General features: G+C 38.5%; 1 protein-coding gene across 1 annotated transcript in view; it reads right to left on the bottom strand.

The window, feature by feature from the left end:
• The window catches only part of LOC119697541, a 177,535-nt gene that overhangs the window by 111,170 nt on the left and 52,278 nt on the right, over positions 1-14,087 (bottom strand). Inside the window, exons 7-9 of the mRNA XM_038128415.1 lie at positions 6,707-6,771; positions 3,581-3,698; positions 1,202-1,441 (exon numbers count right to left, since the gene is read on the bottom strand). Of these exons, the coding sequence (XP_037984343.1) occupies positions 1,202-1,441; positions 3,581-3,698; positions 6,707-6,771 (423 nt within the window). The remainder of the gene's footprint in view (positions 1-1,201; positions 1,442-3,580; positions 3,699-6,706; positions 6,772-14,087) is intronic.

Genomic DNA, 14,087 nt, shown 5'->3' with positions numbered 1-14,087 from the left:
GCTGAAAGTAAGAAGCAGGACATGCTAAGTCATTCAGTCCTAGCACCCAGTCTTTTCCTTTCAAGACAGCACTTCAAGGCAAGTAACCTGGATGGGTGCATCCTGCCTAGGAGGGAATCACAGCTCAGTGATTTCTCTGACAGATGCCTGGGTTTGTTTTAACATCATGTTTGAATGTCCCATTCACAGTTTCCCTCTCTAGACATGCAATTCCTTTTGCACCAATAATATTTACAGACACTGTTTATTGTCCATTACCGGTGATACACAATTAAAAAGCAGAAAATGTGACTTAGCAGCACTTTATGTATAACAAACCCAACATCTGAAATGATTATCTGCAAGTAACTGAAGGCATCAGCGCCACACATGAAAGTTGCTTTATCTGAAAGCTCTTTGGGATAGGGGCTGTCTGTCTGTTCTGTATCTACACAACAGAACACGTGGAGGAGGAAATCCACCATTCAGGTCATATCACAAAATAAGAGACTGAAAACAGAAAACATTTCTTGTTCTTCCAATGCCTCATAACATGCACCAAAAAAAAATAAATAAATAAAACGCCCGCACTGAGAAAGATTAAGATTGTTTTTCAAACTGTAAAGATGCTTTCATGTGCCAGAGAGTTTATAGGAGACCAGTGTTCCAACCAGCACCAGGCATTAGCTACAACAGTGAGCAACTGACACACAACAATCCTGCCATGCACAGCGTGCTTAGGCAGGAAAATATGTGTGCCTCAGTTGCAAAAGACAGAATAGAGCCTCAAGTGTTTGGGCTCCTTCCAAAATAATCCAAATGCTGCTTTTTTGGCAAATGGGGGTCAATGGAGCTAAAAACTCACAGAAGGATTTGGGCATTCATGTGTTTATATACACCCACTCATTCATTTATTATTCTAAAGCTACTTTACAGAAATCAAATTACATAGCTGACAAGCTGCATAGATAAGAGAGAATAAAAGTAAAATTTAAAATTAGCTGACAACACTATATGATGTAGCATATGTTTGGCACCCTTAAAGAGAGTGATGAGGGTTAACCTAGGGGGAAAAAAATTGCACCTTCCTAAATTGCACCTTAAATTATTAAATAAATTATTAACATGATGGAATGCATTAAATATATAAGCCTAAAGGAGAAAGGCCGGATGTGTTTTAACTTTCAAAGCAAAACCAGCATATTTATATAGTGTTGCTTACTGTCTGGATACTTTGTCCAAAGTAGATTTCAGTGTTGTAGAAGTTTCCACCGTGACTAACAGGCCGCGTCGTCCTGGCCTGAGGCTGCTCCTCCTCTTCAGGCCACTCCACCAAGGCACCACCTAAGCGGCTGAGGACTGAAACTTTGAGAGTGTAGAGGCCTTTAGGGACCTTATCTTTGACTCCCCTCAGGCATCTGAGGCGAATTTCTAGTGGCTGTGGCATCTTGGAGAAGTCAACCTAGGGAGAAGGCTCAGAGTTACTGATCTGGGCTGGGCTCATTTTAACCATACAATTAGCAAGGACAAATTTCTTCCAGAAAATAACTACTGAAAAGCAGACAACACGCTTCTTGTTCAACCTGCAATTACCTACTGCTTACCAAGGATCTGCAATTAGGGAGGTCAAAAGTCATAGAGATGGCAGATAAAAGAAAAAACAATACAAATAGTACTAATAAAATATTCAGCATCCTTGGGGGGAAGGTGGAGCTGGTGAAGTATGACACCAGAAGACACTACCCTACAATAATGAGGCAGAATTAACTGCAAAACAATACCTTCAAAAATACAGCAGGCTTTTCAAGACCGGCACAATACATGATGTGATGAGCAGGCTGCAGGCACAGAGTGAAAGACAGGGCAGGCCATGTTTTTGTACTAATTATTAGCCTTGCCAAAGCTATTAGTGCTGTGTAACATGCAGACTATCCTTTCACCTTCTGATTATCATAATCAGATTCTCTTAAAAATAGTAATCAAAGTGCAACACGTGTAGAGTTTAATAAAAACTCCCTACAGGCACTTTTATTCCAAGTCCAGACAAAAGAAAACATCTGCCACTTGCTGTTGACAAGATGTTGTCTGAGTTTCAGAATATTTAGCAAGGAAATGCTTTTCTGGTGCTTTCCTTGTATGCTGAGCTTCCCAGCGTGGAGGTTTGTGGAGGGGAATAGGCACAATGGCATGACCTTTACCCAGCTTTGCCTGGATAATGACATAGGGTCTGTCCCACTGTACCAGAAGATATTTTGGTGCTGCTCAAATGCAATCTGCAGGGTCCAACGCACAACAGGGACTCCCAGTTAGGCTCCAGTGTTGATTTGAATGGATAAAACTGTTTCTGCCACAACAAATTATGTAGTGCTTAAAATCAGCATTGTTGTTTCTCGTTTGCCCAATAAATCAATTTCTTGCATTATTTTGAGAAAAGACTAGTGCTAGGTCTTCTTTTAATCAACCGGATATCAAAGCCCATGCCACACTTAGGAATCATATGGCTACCTTGACTACTAGGTTTAGTGGTCTCACAGCTTAAGCCTACAGTAGCTAATAATCTCTTCTTTAATCCTGTCTTGGATTTATTTTGGAAGAGATAGCATATTTCCATATAGATAGAAAGCTTCTGGAATTAAATTAAGCAGTTAAATAAACAGTTGAATTTGTTAAACTTCTTTTGTTTCTCAACACAAACCATACTTAACAACTAATCTGAATGACAATTATTTTCAGCTTAATTAGAAAATCTTAATTAACAATGAAGATTTAACCTTAATATTTTTGGTTTCTGAATCGTATATAAAAAAATTAACATTATATGAATAAATAAGACAATCTTTTTAAACCTCAAGGCAGGATTACTGATGCAGGCAGCCTTCGTTATTAAACACATTCTAAATTAAACGCCTCTATGAATTTTATACTGAAATATATTGTGATAGTTTTGCATGCCAAATGTGACATTTTGTATTTTAGATTCATCTTCTGTAGTAACTTTGGAAATGTCATACAAACAAAGATTTTGTCATTTACCAATGGAATTACTATGCATGGCCGGTTAGCCATCTCTTTTCTGGCTCTTCTGGTTGTTTCAAGTCAGCAAGCCATAAAAAATCTTTATCTCTCTGAAACACAGCAATTTGGAAGATAATCGAATAGTGACTGGGGGGCAGAAACGCCAGTCTGAGGAATTATACCACAATCTCTCTTGCATTTACAACCTTCCTCAAAGCGAGTGTCAGTCGAGTAGGAAAAGGAGATAGAAGATTCATCATATTTCAAGCCTGTCTCATTTGCATGGTGGCATAGCTGTCTCATCTCCTGCTGAAAGACTTTGCTTGGCCAGCACTGACAAACTGTTTTGAAGAACTCTTGCCATGCCCAAATGATTCATCATTAATAGCTTTAGACATTCTCTTTAAGCATATGGTTACTTTTGCTGGAAAGCATATTTTGAAACCTGCTAAATTCTATCCTCTTAAACTATGAAAAGAGAAAAAAAAAAAAACAAAAAACAAAACAAAAGATAATAATGCAATGCAATCAATCCAGTGATTTAGCAGCTCATATGAGGGAAAAGAGCACTCATATAGAATCTAACCTTCCCACAAGGTCCTGCAGCTCCATTTAATCCAGTATTCACATCTGTAAGGTTACCAATGCTGGCTACCAATTCTTCTTCAATTCCACTCTGCTCTGTTTTCAGCTGACTTCCCACTCTGCAGAGTTTAGAATGGAAAAAAGATAAACATACCATAAGACTTGCAGGGCAACCAGGAGAAACAAGAGTGTGCTAAAGCAGAGAAATACCTAGGCTTCAAAAAGCAGCATTAAAAAGAAAAAAAAAAAAAAAGAAAGGAAAAAAAACCCCACCAAAACAAAACAAGACCACTATTTGTCAGTCTGTGTTACAGGCCAACATAAGGAACCCCGGCTTTCACTGCCTGTCTGTAATCAACTCCGGCTTTGAGACTTAGGGTCCAGGTTAAAAATATTTCAGTAGGAAGCCATTGCCTCTGTCACCACCTTGAGAACTGACTGACAGCTTCAATAAACTTGGACAGGTTTTTGGAAAACACTAGTTCTTTGGGGCCTAGGTTGCTCAAATCCACTAAAAATAATTAATTCTGTTTAAAAAAATACTTTTTGGTTGTTTTTTTTTCAAAAAAAGTCTTGTAATTTTATATGTATATCTTACATAATTTATAAATCTTCAGAATATATACAGGACAAGAGCTATATATACAAATTATATACATGCACATACACAAACTTTCAGGTGTACATGAACCACAGAACCTTCCTTGTTATTCACATGCTAACTTATTTTTTATTAAAAGTGATTTGGGGGGGTAATATATAAAATTATTGGGTTTTTGTTTTTGAAGAAAGGTACTATAGCAACACAGAATATCAGCAAATAGTGCAAGAATAGCCCAACACTGGATAACTCAATGCTGCCCTTCTTAGTGCACAGGATACACAAAAGGCAGAGTACCCTATGGAGAAAACCTCATTCCTAGAACACAGCAGGAGCAAATGCAAAACTAAGTCATTTACAATAAGTACTATAAAGCTGCATGCTTTGGCAATCCCATCCCATCTTTCAACAGACACAGAACCATGAGTAATTCCTCTGTTCCTAAGTGTCATCAGCATCTAAATATTATTGACCCTAAGTAAAAACATCTGTAGATGCTCTGCTGGCTTCAAAACACGTCAGCTCTTGCTTCCACAACGTGCTTTAGGAGGCCAGGGAGGGTCAGTCAGTCACACCAGTGCTGGTGATATTCCAGCCACACTCGCAGGTGGAGCCAGGGCAGGAACAGCCAAAGACATGGTAGGTCTCAGAAGGTGGAGGCTGAGCAGGCTGTTCATGTCTCTGGGCTGGCTCTGAGCCATGCTGGAGGTCAAGGGAACTCTCTGCAGCTTCCTGAGAGGAGCTGCATGGAGCAAAGGAAAAACCACTGCATCAGATGCACTTGCAATGCAGGATTGACTGGGAACTGGGATGTATACCACACAGGCATCAGAGAATAGGCTGTTTTAGGTTCCCAAGCAAATGCAATCTGTTAAGTCTTTAGCCACAAAAGAAAATGCTATCACTTGGTGTTCGGTCAAAAAAAAAAAAAAAAAGGAGAGAAAGAGAAGAAGAGAAGAATCAAGACTTAAAACCAACAACAACATTTCTCTGGACTGCATTTCTGAGCATTTCTGAAGCATTCCTTCTGTATTTTCTGACTTGCTTTTGAAAAATTCAAGCGCAAGTGAATCAAGTGCCATCATTCCCATTTTCCTCCTTTGTGTGCTAGGTGATTATATGAGATGTCTCCACATTTGTAAAGATTAACATGTAACATGGTTCTTCATTAAGAAAATTAGCCATGCTAAACATCCCAGACTCATGCATGCATACTACCTAGGTAACATATGCTTCAAATTCCCCTCTTCTAAAACAGCTGCTCCTGCCGCCAGATCATAGGACATTGCTACAAATCAGTTTCTATTCAGACCTTGCTTATTTCTTTTCTTTTGAATATGTACATATGTACATCACTAAAATTACCACAGCTTCATAGCTAAACTGTTTTCCAGATTCCTGTATAGTAGAATTGTATCACATAAATTCCTAAGCAATAACTGAATCAGTTGGAAGGTCTGTCTGGATGCTAGTGGCAATGAAGTACATGGAAATTTTGTCCAAACCAGGACTGATGAGAAATAATGACAAGATTCAAGTGCTAAGAAGTGAACATGTGAAGCACAGGGTCAACCATATCTGAAGTTTTATCCCTAAGCTTTAATCACATCAACTTGGGTCCAGCTGTCCTGAACAGAAGTATAACAAAAGGTGACTCTTGAATGGCTCTAACTAACTCATAGATCCGAAACATCTGAGAAGTTGTTAAAGCATTCTCAAGGAGAGAAGTTGTTTGGAACTTTGTACTTACTTCGCTTCTCATGATGGAAATTATTTCACTTAATTTGGTTAGAGTTGCATTGACACAGGGGCTCATTAGGACACCCATTTGCTTGCAATTCAATTTAAAATTAAATACACTTTGTTGTTGATTTTATTACTTTTAAACTACTGTATCTATTGCCTTTATTAGCTACTAATACACAATTATGAAGGTAAACAGTTTTCATTACTGAACATCAAACATTTAAATAACCACATTTGATTTCTTTCCTAGTTGCACCATCTTTCTCCTTTCTCTGGGTATTAGATTGAAGACAAAATTTATTCAGTGAAGTTAGGCCTCTTTTGTGCTCAGCAGCATGCTTATCAGCTGTCACAGCAGAACATGGCTTCCTTTGCTCTATTCATGAGGGTTTTTATTTCATCTGTTCATTTCTTTACAGATAATTCAATGCATGTATTTATCTGAAGGTCATTGATCACAAAAACTTTGCTCCAATTCTTTTTTCCTTCACTCTCTCAGACTAATTCAGAGGCAAGGATGAAGGATGCTGGGACAAGCCATTTGGTCACCTTTTGAAGTGCACTGTGTGTAGCACTTAAAAACTATAGTCCAAGCTGGGTATCTGAAAACAGAGGTAATCCAAAACAGAGACCTCTTTCAAATGCACAGGCTTAATTTTTCAAGTCCTGAGGTCCTTTGTTTGGAAGAAGTTCCCTTCATTAATATCTGTAAAAAACTGAAAGATCTTTAGAAGGAAAGTACACTAGATGGAAGTACAAAGTAGCCTTTATCTGACATACCTTTGAAAAAGTTCATGAATCCTGGCTCTCCACTTTTGTTTCTTGTGCTGAGAAGATCTCTTATGCTTTGAGTCCCACATGCCAAGAAGAAAAAGAAAAAACGGAATTTATTTCCAAGTGTACAGAAATAACACAGAAATAAAAGCTATAAATGTGCAATTTTCCAAAGGTTTGCCTTAGGTCTTCTGGTTGAAGCTTTTCACAAGCAATAAGGAACTTTAGCCACCATTACTTATTATTTTTTTTATTTCCATAACATTTTTTCTGTGTGTTTTCCCATGTTTACTGCATTCTTTCCAGGAGAAACTGAGCTCTCATCTTGTTTTAAAAGTTTTTTGGTGCAATGTATGTTTTTACACAGTAGTGTCCTACAGTCCTTATTATTACAAGACCTAATCAGACAGTCACATGTAGGCATACGTACATTCAAGTCTGTTTGCATACACACACACAACAAAACAGCACACAAAGTAGTTAGGCATAGACCAGAGAACTCACATCTTAAAGCCTTGCTTTAAATCTGCTACAAATCTTGATGTCTTTCTTGTCTTACCACAGAAGTTTTTAAATGTTTGGTGAGAAGGGTTGGCATTTTTAGAGGTTACAGCGCGTGGGAGGCTAACTCACATGAGCAGTCCTCTCCCCCAACAGTTCTGCAGCTCTCTGGCATGAAGCTGGAGGGCTTGAAGTTATTTTTCCTTTGCACAGCAAGCTGAAAAAGTCTTTCCATCTAGAAGCTAGCATCAGCATGTATTAGGCTGTGTTCTCTGTGCAAAAACTCATAACAATAACTGCTGAGGGCTGTACACTCATGAAAACAAAATTCTTCCCCATGACCTGCACTATTCAGAGATCCTGCTGAACATTCAAGGGCATTTGTCATGTCTGGATCTTCTACTGGGTGTCCCTGAGACCAACATAAAATATGAATACAACACTACCAACACAGAAGAAGGCATCCTACTGTGTACCCTAGACTGTCATCTAAACAGTGTGAAACTGTGCTCCACTTCTACTCTCATCAAGCCTCAAGGGCAAAAAGTCGTTTTGGTAGGGAGACAATGCAACAGTCAGTGGAGAAAAACTCCCCATCAGGGCTCCATATCTGGCTGTTAAAGTCTCTCCTTTCTTCCAAATTTCTTAATTTTTTGACAAATTTCTGGCTGTTTTCAAGGAAGCTTGGAAATATCTGTTGAAGACTAAGGCAAAGCATCCTACTTATTTCCAAAATGAAAATTATCAGAGTGTAAAAACAGACAAAAACAACAAAAGCCTGTGCATGTAGCTTTTAATATAACTTTTTTAACCCTGTAAAATTAAAGCAGAGACAACATGATTGCCTTAAAGAACCGTGTGATTTGTTGGCAGTCCCAAAAGCTATCCTCCGGATGCAATTAATCCTCCAGGTCAAGCATTACACACAAACAATTGCAAAGGTGGCATGACTGAACTAGCTCGAAATGAGACCTTCCATTTTTCCATACTGCAATTGTGTCATGGGCAATGCTTCCTTCACCACTGCCCCTCCACTGGTGAGAACCAAGCTCTCCTGCTCCTGGACAGCTTTTTGTTAAAATTTACTAAGTCTCTGTAGTGCAGGACCGATTTCTCTCCCATCCCTACTGGCACTGATTTTCTTTCACCAGGCTGGTAAATCGCCACCTACACCACTTTCCCGGGAAGGGCCGGGAGCTGGCTCTGCTCTGGAGTTCTGCTCCAGCAGAGCTGGTCGCTGTCTGGTTAGGGCTGTCAGAGCCACCTTGTGACACTTCCCACAGTCCAACGGGCTGCAATCACCAGGGAACATTGCAAGAGGTTTCAAGTTTTGGGCAGAGGCAGTTAAAGCTGAAGCTCAGAAAGTTGGAGTAGTGTGCGGTTCACATTTTTTCTCCAGGACATAGCTCTTGGTGATGTCTGTGAAAGCTATTTTTGAGGTGATTACTTAGATTAAGAAATAAGATGAAATAGTAAACTCACTTCATGTAAAATATCAAGGAGCCATAACATTGTAGCAACATTCAGACATTACCACTCCAGGTTTACACTGAGCCAGTAGTAAAGAAGTTTTCTTTAAAAAAATTTATTTCATTACCAGACTCCCACAGCTGTCCAACACCCTTGTTTATCTTCCTAATCTTAATTAAATAATGAATATTCAAAAGAAAATATGAATCAGGCTTCTCTGTATGAACTGCACTGTTTTCCATCTCTGCTTCTGAAGTGGCAATGGGAATATGATTTAAAACTATTTCTTCTGGATCCTAGTAAAATATTTGTCACAGTGTGTCATGATAATTTTTAAAAAGCTCTATCATCTACCTAATAAATTTGTTAAGTTTATTCAAATCTTATTGAACAGGAAAAGTGCAATGAGTCATGGTTAATATTTCTTTACCTATACTAAGAAAAAAAAATATATCAAAAATTCAGTGCTCAAGGTCCTATTCAGAAAACCTCTATGAGTCTGTAATACATCTTCTACATGATTAAAAAAACAGGAAACTTGCTTTAAAATGAATTATTCACCACCTTGAATAAATTTCCATCTTTCCTATTTGCAAAACCCCTAAGTCAGTTATGTAAATTTTAACCTACACTAATTACCTCAGGGGTGTGCAAGCTAAAGGAAAGTAGATGCAGTAGAAAAAAAAAAAATCCCAGACATTTCCATCACCAGAAAGCAATTTAATAGAGGAAAAAAATGTGTAAGTTTTCAAAAACAGAGCAGCCCACATACTTTCTTTTCTTTTTTTTTTTTTTTTAATGTGGAATAGACATTTCTGCAATATCCCTTGAATCAGAGCTTTACTGGAATAAACCAAGTGCTTTTTCTCAATGGCATGTACCGTGGCACACACTGCAAGGCACTTGTTTCTCATCATGACACCAGCATTGTCTAGACTGTTACAACGACCCATTGTTGACAACGGGCGTTCCCAAAGAGAAGGCATGAAATGTGGTTTAGCTTCAAGTCTCTATAGACATTGAGGGCCCCTTCAGAAAATAAGTGGCTAAAATCTGCAAACCACTGGTCCAGGAGGTACTGGGAAAAGCAGAGTTGTTTGAAGGTAGAAGGGCTCAATCACAGCACCACTTTGTCCTTCTCCACATCATGATATCAGGCTCTGCTGTAGCTGTGAGCCAGCTCCTTCACACATCTTTCCTGGTTTCTTCATCAGCTATCTTGAGGTCTAATTACACAAATGGCCTATCTACTGATTTCAGAGCATATTGTCAAGAGCAGGGCTTGAAAAAGTCTTTCAGTCTGGGCTCAGCCGAGACACACACAATGGTGCACATTGTTTCTACAAAGACAAGAACCTGACTCGACACTACTAATCAGTGCTGACTGGATATTTTCAGCGTCAAACTACTTCACAAATGGCAGGGATCTGGTTGTATAGTACTTTTCAAAAAAATAGAAAAATTAAACAAAACCCCACCCAAACACATCCTTTCCTCTTGAAAGTAAGCCCACAAAATTCAGCAGAGCTTTGAAGCAAAATCAATTTGGCTTTTATTGTTCAGCAAAAATGGAGCATTTAGGGAAAACATTTACACACACACACACACACACACAGCCCTCTTTTTGGTCAGTTCTAGTGTATTACAGCCTTCTGCTGAGGAGCTCTCCCCATTGCAACTTAAAACAGACAGTGGAGCACTGGTCTTGGTGAAAATCTTACTCCATGCAAGGAGTGCTGTAGAGGTCCACCTTCCTGCATGTCTTCCACACCAGGTCAGGGTGCAGCAGAGGCAGCATGGAGACACAACCTGTGGGGGCTCCAGCAGCCTCCCACTGCCCACAGTGATCCCACATGGAGACTAGGCGCTTCCCCTTCATTCTACTACTTGAAATATCATGTTGGCACATCACAGTGCAGGTAGTGCTGTCTTCTTTTTAGGTTTAAACAGATAGCCAATTAAAATCTTTTACGTAGAATTTCCATCTTTGCATCCTAAAATGTTTTTCGGTGGTGAAAATCCTGCCCACTCTATTTTTACTGATGGGAAAAGGGAGAGCTCACTGAGCAAAATGTCAGCAGGACTAGAAACAAAACCCAGATCTCTAGTCCCACTGGTGCCACCTAGTTCTCCTACTTCACAGTCTGGCTGCTATGTGGAGATTCATTCCCAGTGACTTCAATATCTAATGCACTGTACACCACAAAACAAGTTTAAAAATGAAGAAACATTTGAGAGGAACAAAAAAAATATTGCAAGAAAAGTTAACAATCTTTTCAGGCAAATTGAAATTCTGAGAGGCTTATCTGCTCCATGTTAACTGCAGAGAGAGATCACAGCAAAGGGAGGTATGGAGAGGCAAGTTAAACGGAGTGCTCTTCACTGGAAGCAAAGTCTAAAGGAGCTGGATAAGACCTGCTCTGAAAATTGCACTACCCATTACCTGCTGGAATTTGTATGACCTTGTTAAGGAGATGGCCACAAGCCAGAAAGTAAAGTTGTGCTAAACCCTGGACACATGGTAGTATTATTGATGGTGCACTCTGCCAAAAAATGCACCACAAACTCTTAGATGGTTTTTCAAAATGAAAGAGAAAAGGCAACAAAGCAAATCCTCTCTGACTTTCCTTTCAAATAGAAAATTAATTTATTGTTCAAAAGAATCAAATTAAAAACTTAGACAATTGAGTGTTTTGTAACAGAACTCAAGCTCTCTTTTAAAACTGATACTGCAGAACACAAAGTGAGATTTACTTTAGTCGTGCTTATTACATTGAGTGATACAGATGCATTTAGTGACATTATAGGCTGATCATTTTGATGAACCTGTAAAGCGCTGCATTATTTCTAACAATGCAGCAAAAATTGAGCTACCAGTCAACAGGGGAAAGCAGTATTCTGCTATCAAGGTGAATGCTTTTATAAGAATATATATCAAAGACAGTAATTTTGAACAGATATGGAAACTAGATCCAGCTGTAAAGTAGGTGTGATAAACAAGGACCTGTATTTTCTCAAAACTCAGAGATGTTTTCATTCAGGATTTTGATCAAAGATGATAGGACTGATAGGAATCATTTTGCTTAAAATGCATTGAGAAAACTCTGGAGGAATGACTGCTGCAGAGCTACCCAACTTCTACAAAACAAAGATTTTACCTCTCCAGTCTCAAAACAGAGAACTCATTCTTTTCACTTCTGTCTTGCTGTTCACAGAGAAATCACCTGCAGTTTCTTCAGAATCACCAGGTGCTCCTTCAGATGCTTACTACTTCACAGTTGAGAATATCATAAAGGTCATAAACCTTTGGTATCCTCATGAAAATCCGGAGAGTGTTGTAAGGGAATGCAAGGCCATTTATGAAAACATCTGACTACCATAGCTGAGCACTGAAAATATGTAATGCTGAAATGTCTTTTGCCACTGATTACGAGACTTTAAGCAGAAACATCTTAGCTTGTCAAAGTTCCACAAGTTCAGATGTCTCCAAATTAGTCTAGAAATCACCAGTTGCTAAGATTCAGTCACTTTTAGACAGTAAGATATAAGAGAATATGCTACCAAGATATGATGGAAGATACTAACCACATTTTATTAGGGAATACATTCCCTCCAGTATAAAACCATGTAGCACGAGAGATGCCAGTGAAAACCAAAGTGAACTATGCCAATCTATAGATCTAAAGTGAATAGTTTACATTAACAATGGAAAAGTGTTCATAAGCCACATAATAAACTTCAGCATTTGACAACTTTTTTCTACTTTTTGGATACTGACAGCAAATTGGGACACAACTGAAGGGAAATGGAAAGGAAATACCAATCGGAAACACTGACATTTTTATTGTGGTTTTCCCCCATTCTTCTTCAATTTAAAAATGTTTGTCAATTTCAGCACAGAATGTTTTTATTATTTGTAAAGCCTTTTCAAATTCCCTCATGAAACTTTACTCCTTTAATCCTCTTACTCTTCCACAACGCAGGTATCTAATTTTAGGTCTGTTTTGCAGATAGGGAAAACTTGAGTCATGGCAACGAATTTATTTGTTACAGCTGCCCAAAAAAATCATGTTCAGGCCAGAGGTTAAAATCTATTTCATCTTTCTGAGTCCCTGTTCTTTTTTTCTGTCAGTAAAGCATTGCCTCACAAATCTGCCTCCATTATAATTTTGATCAAAAATTACAGACTTTAACTTTATCCCATAATTCCCATTTGTGCTCCCTTTCACATAATCCTCTGCTTTTAGTGTGCAGGCACATTTGAACGCTTTACAATTAAAAGAGATGTTCATTTACAACTAGTGTATGAAAATTACAGAAATGGAAAAAACACTAGGTACGGTTTACTGTATGATTGTCTTAAATACAACAGTGGCAATGATGAGTTGCCATGCCTAATGATTTTTCTCCATAAAGAGCAGACCTCCTCCTGCAAGCCCACATCCTGCTCCAAGTCTGTGCTGAAAGGATATTGTTTTACATATTCAGCTGAGATCTTTCTCTGATTTGAATGCTGATATGAGCAATTGTATAATAACATCATATTCTGTTGATGTATCTTTGAGTGAACATGTTAACTTTATTATATATTCTCATTACAACCACCTAGTCCTGAAAACTGCATATTGTCTAAGGGTCTGGCACAGTAATGAGAGAAATCAAGTGTGCTAACAGGTTGCCAGCAGGCTGAACAACAGTGGTGATTTTTCAGCTTTCTACTAAATAAATAAGCAGGCATGTAATGCAACTGTACTCTGTTTCACAGTATTTTAACACCTCTCAACTTACAGACTACTGGTTATATTTCCTACTAACAAACTGATGTGAACCGCGAAGCCCTTGAAAAGTCCTGTTATACATGAAAAACCCAATACACCTCAAGAGCAGGAGGTTGGACAAGACAGGCTCCAGAGGTCTGACTCTTCTCCACTTGAATTAATCTGTTCTATGAAGTAAAGGTCAGATGTGCCATACAGCACAGGTTCCACTCAACAAATTCAGCTCTACTGTAAGACTACAGAAGCAAAACTTTCCACCACATAGAGCAATTCCTTTATCTGCAGCTCAAAATCCATGTAGTCTATCAATGCTGCTAAAGAGTACCCCATCATAAAAGCTAACCAAAGGTAGACTTAGCTACACCAGTTTGGCTCCAAATGTATTAAAAATACAAATAAAACAACCCTGGGGAAAAAATAATTCTGGAGAATACATGAGCAATTAAAAATTTGGTTTTATTGTACTTCTTTTTTGCAGGTTTGTGCCTCTATTCATCAGTAATGCTGATGCTTTCCTTACAATTCTCAACTGAGTTTTGCTTCTTTTAACAGGTGGTCAGTACTTGATGAAGTCTCTTAAACTTCATCAGGATTTGGCAATCACTAATTCTCTTTGAAGAATCTTTCCAATTGCCTCT

Source organism: Motacilla alba, chromosome 2, assembly GCF_015832195.1.
Source record: "Motacilla alba alba isolate MOTALB_02 chromosome 2, Motacilla_alba_V1.0_pri, whole genome shotgun sequence".
Classification (NCBI taxonomy): domain Eukaryota; kingdom Metazoa; phylum Chordata; class Aves; order Passeriformes; family Motacillidae; genus Motacilla; species Motacilla alba.
The sequence above is the reverse complement of the archived record's forward strand: the minus strand, read 5'-3'. Positions and strand labels throughout refer to the sequence as shown.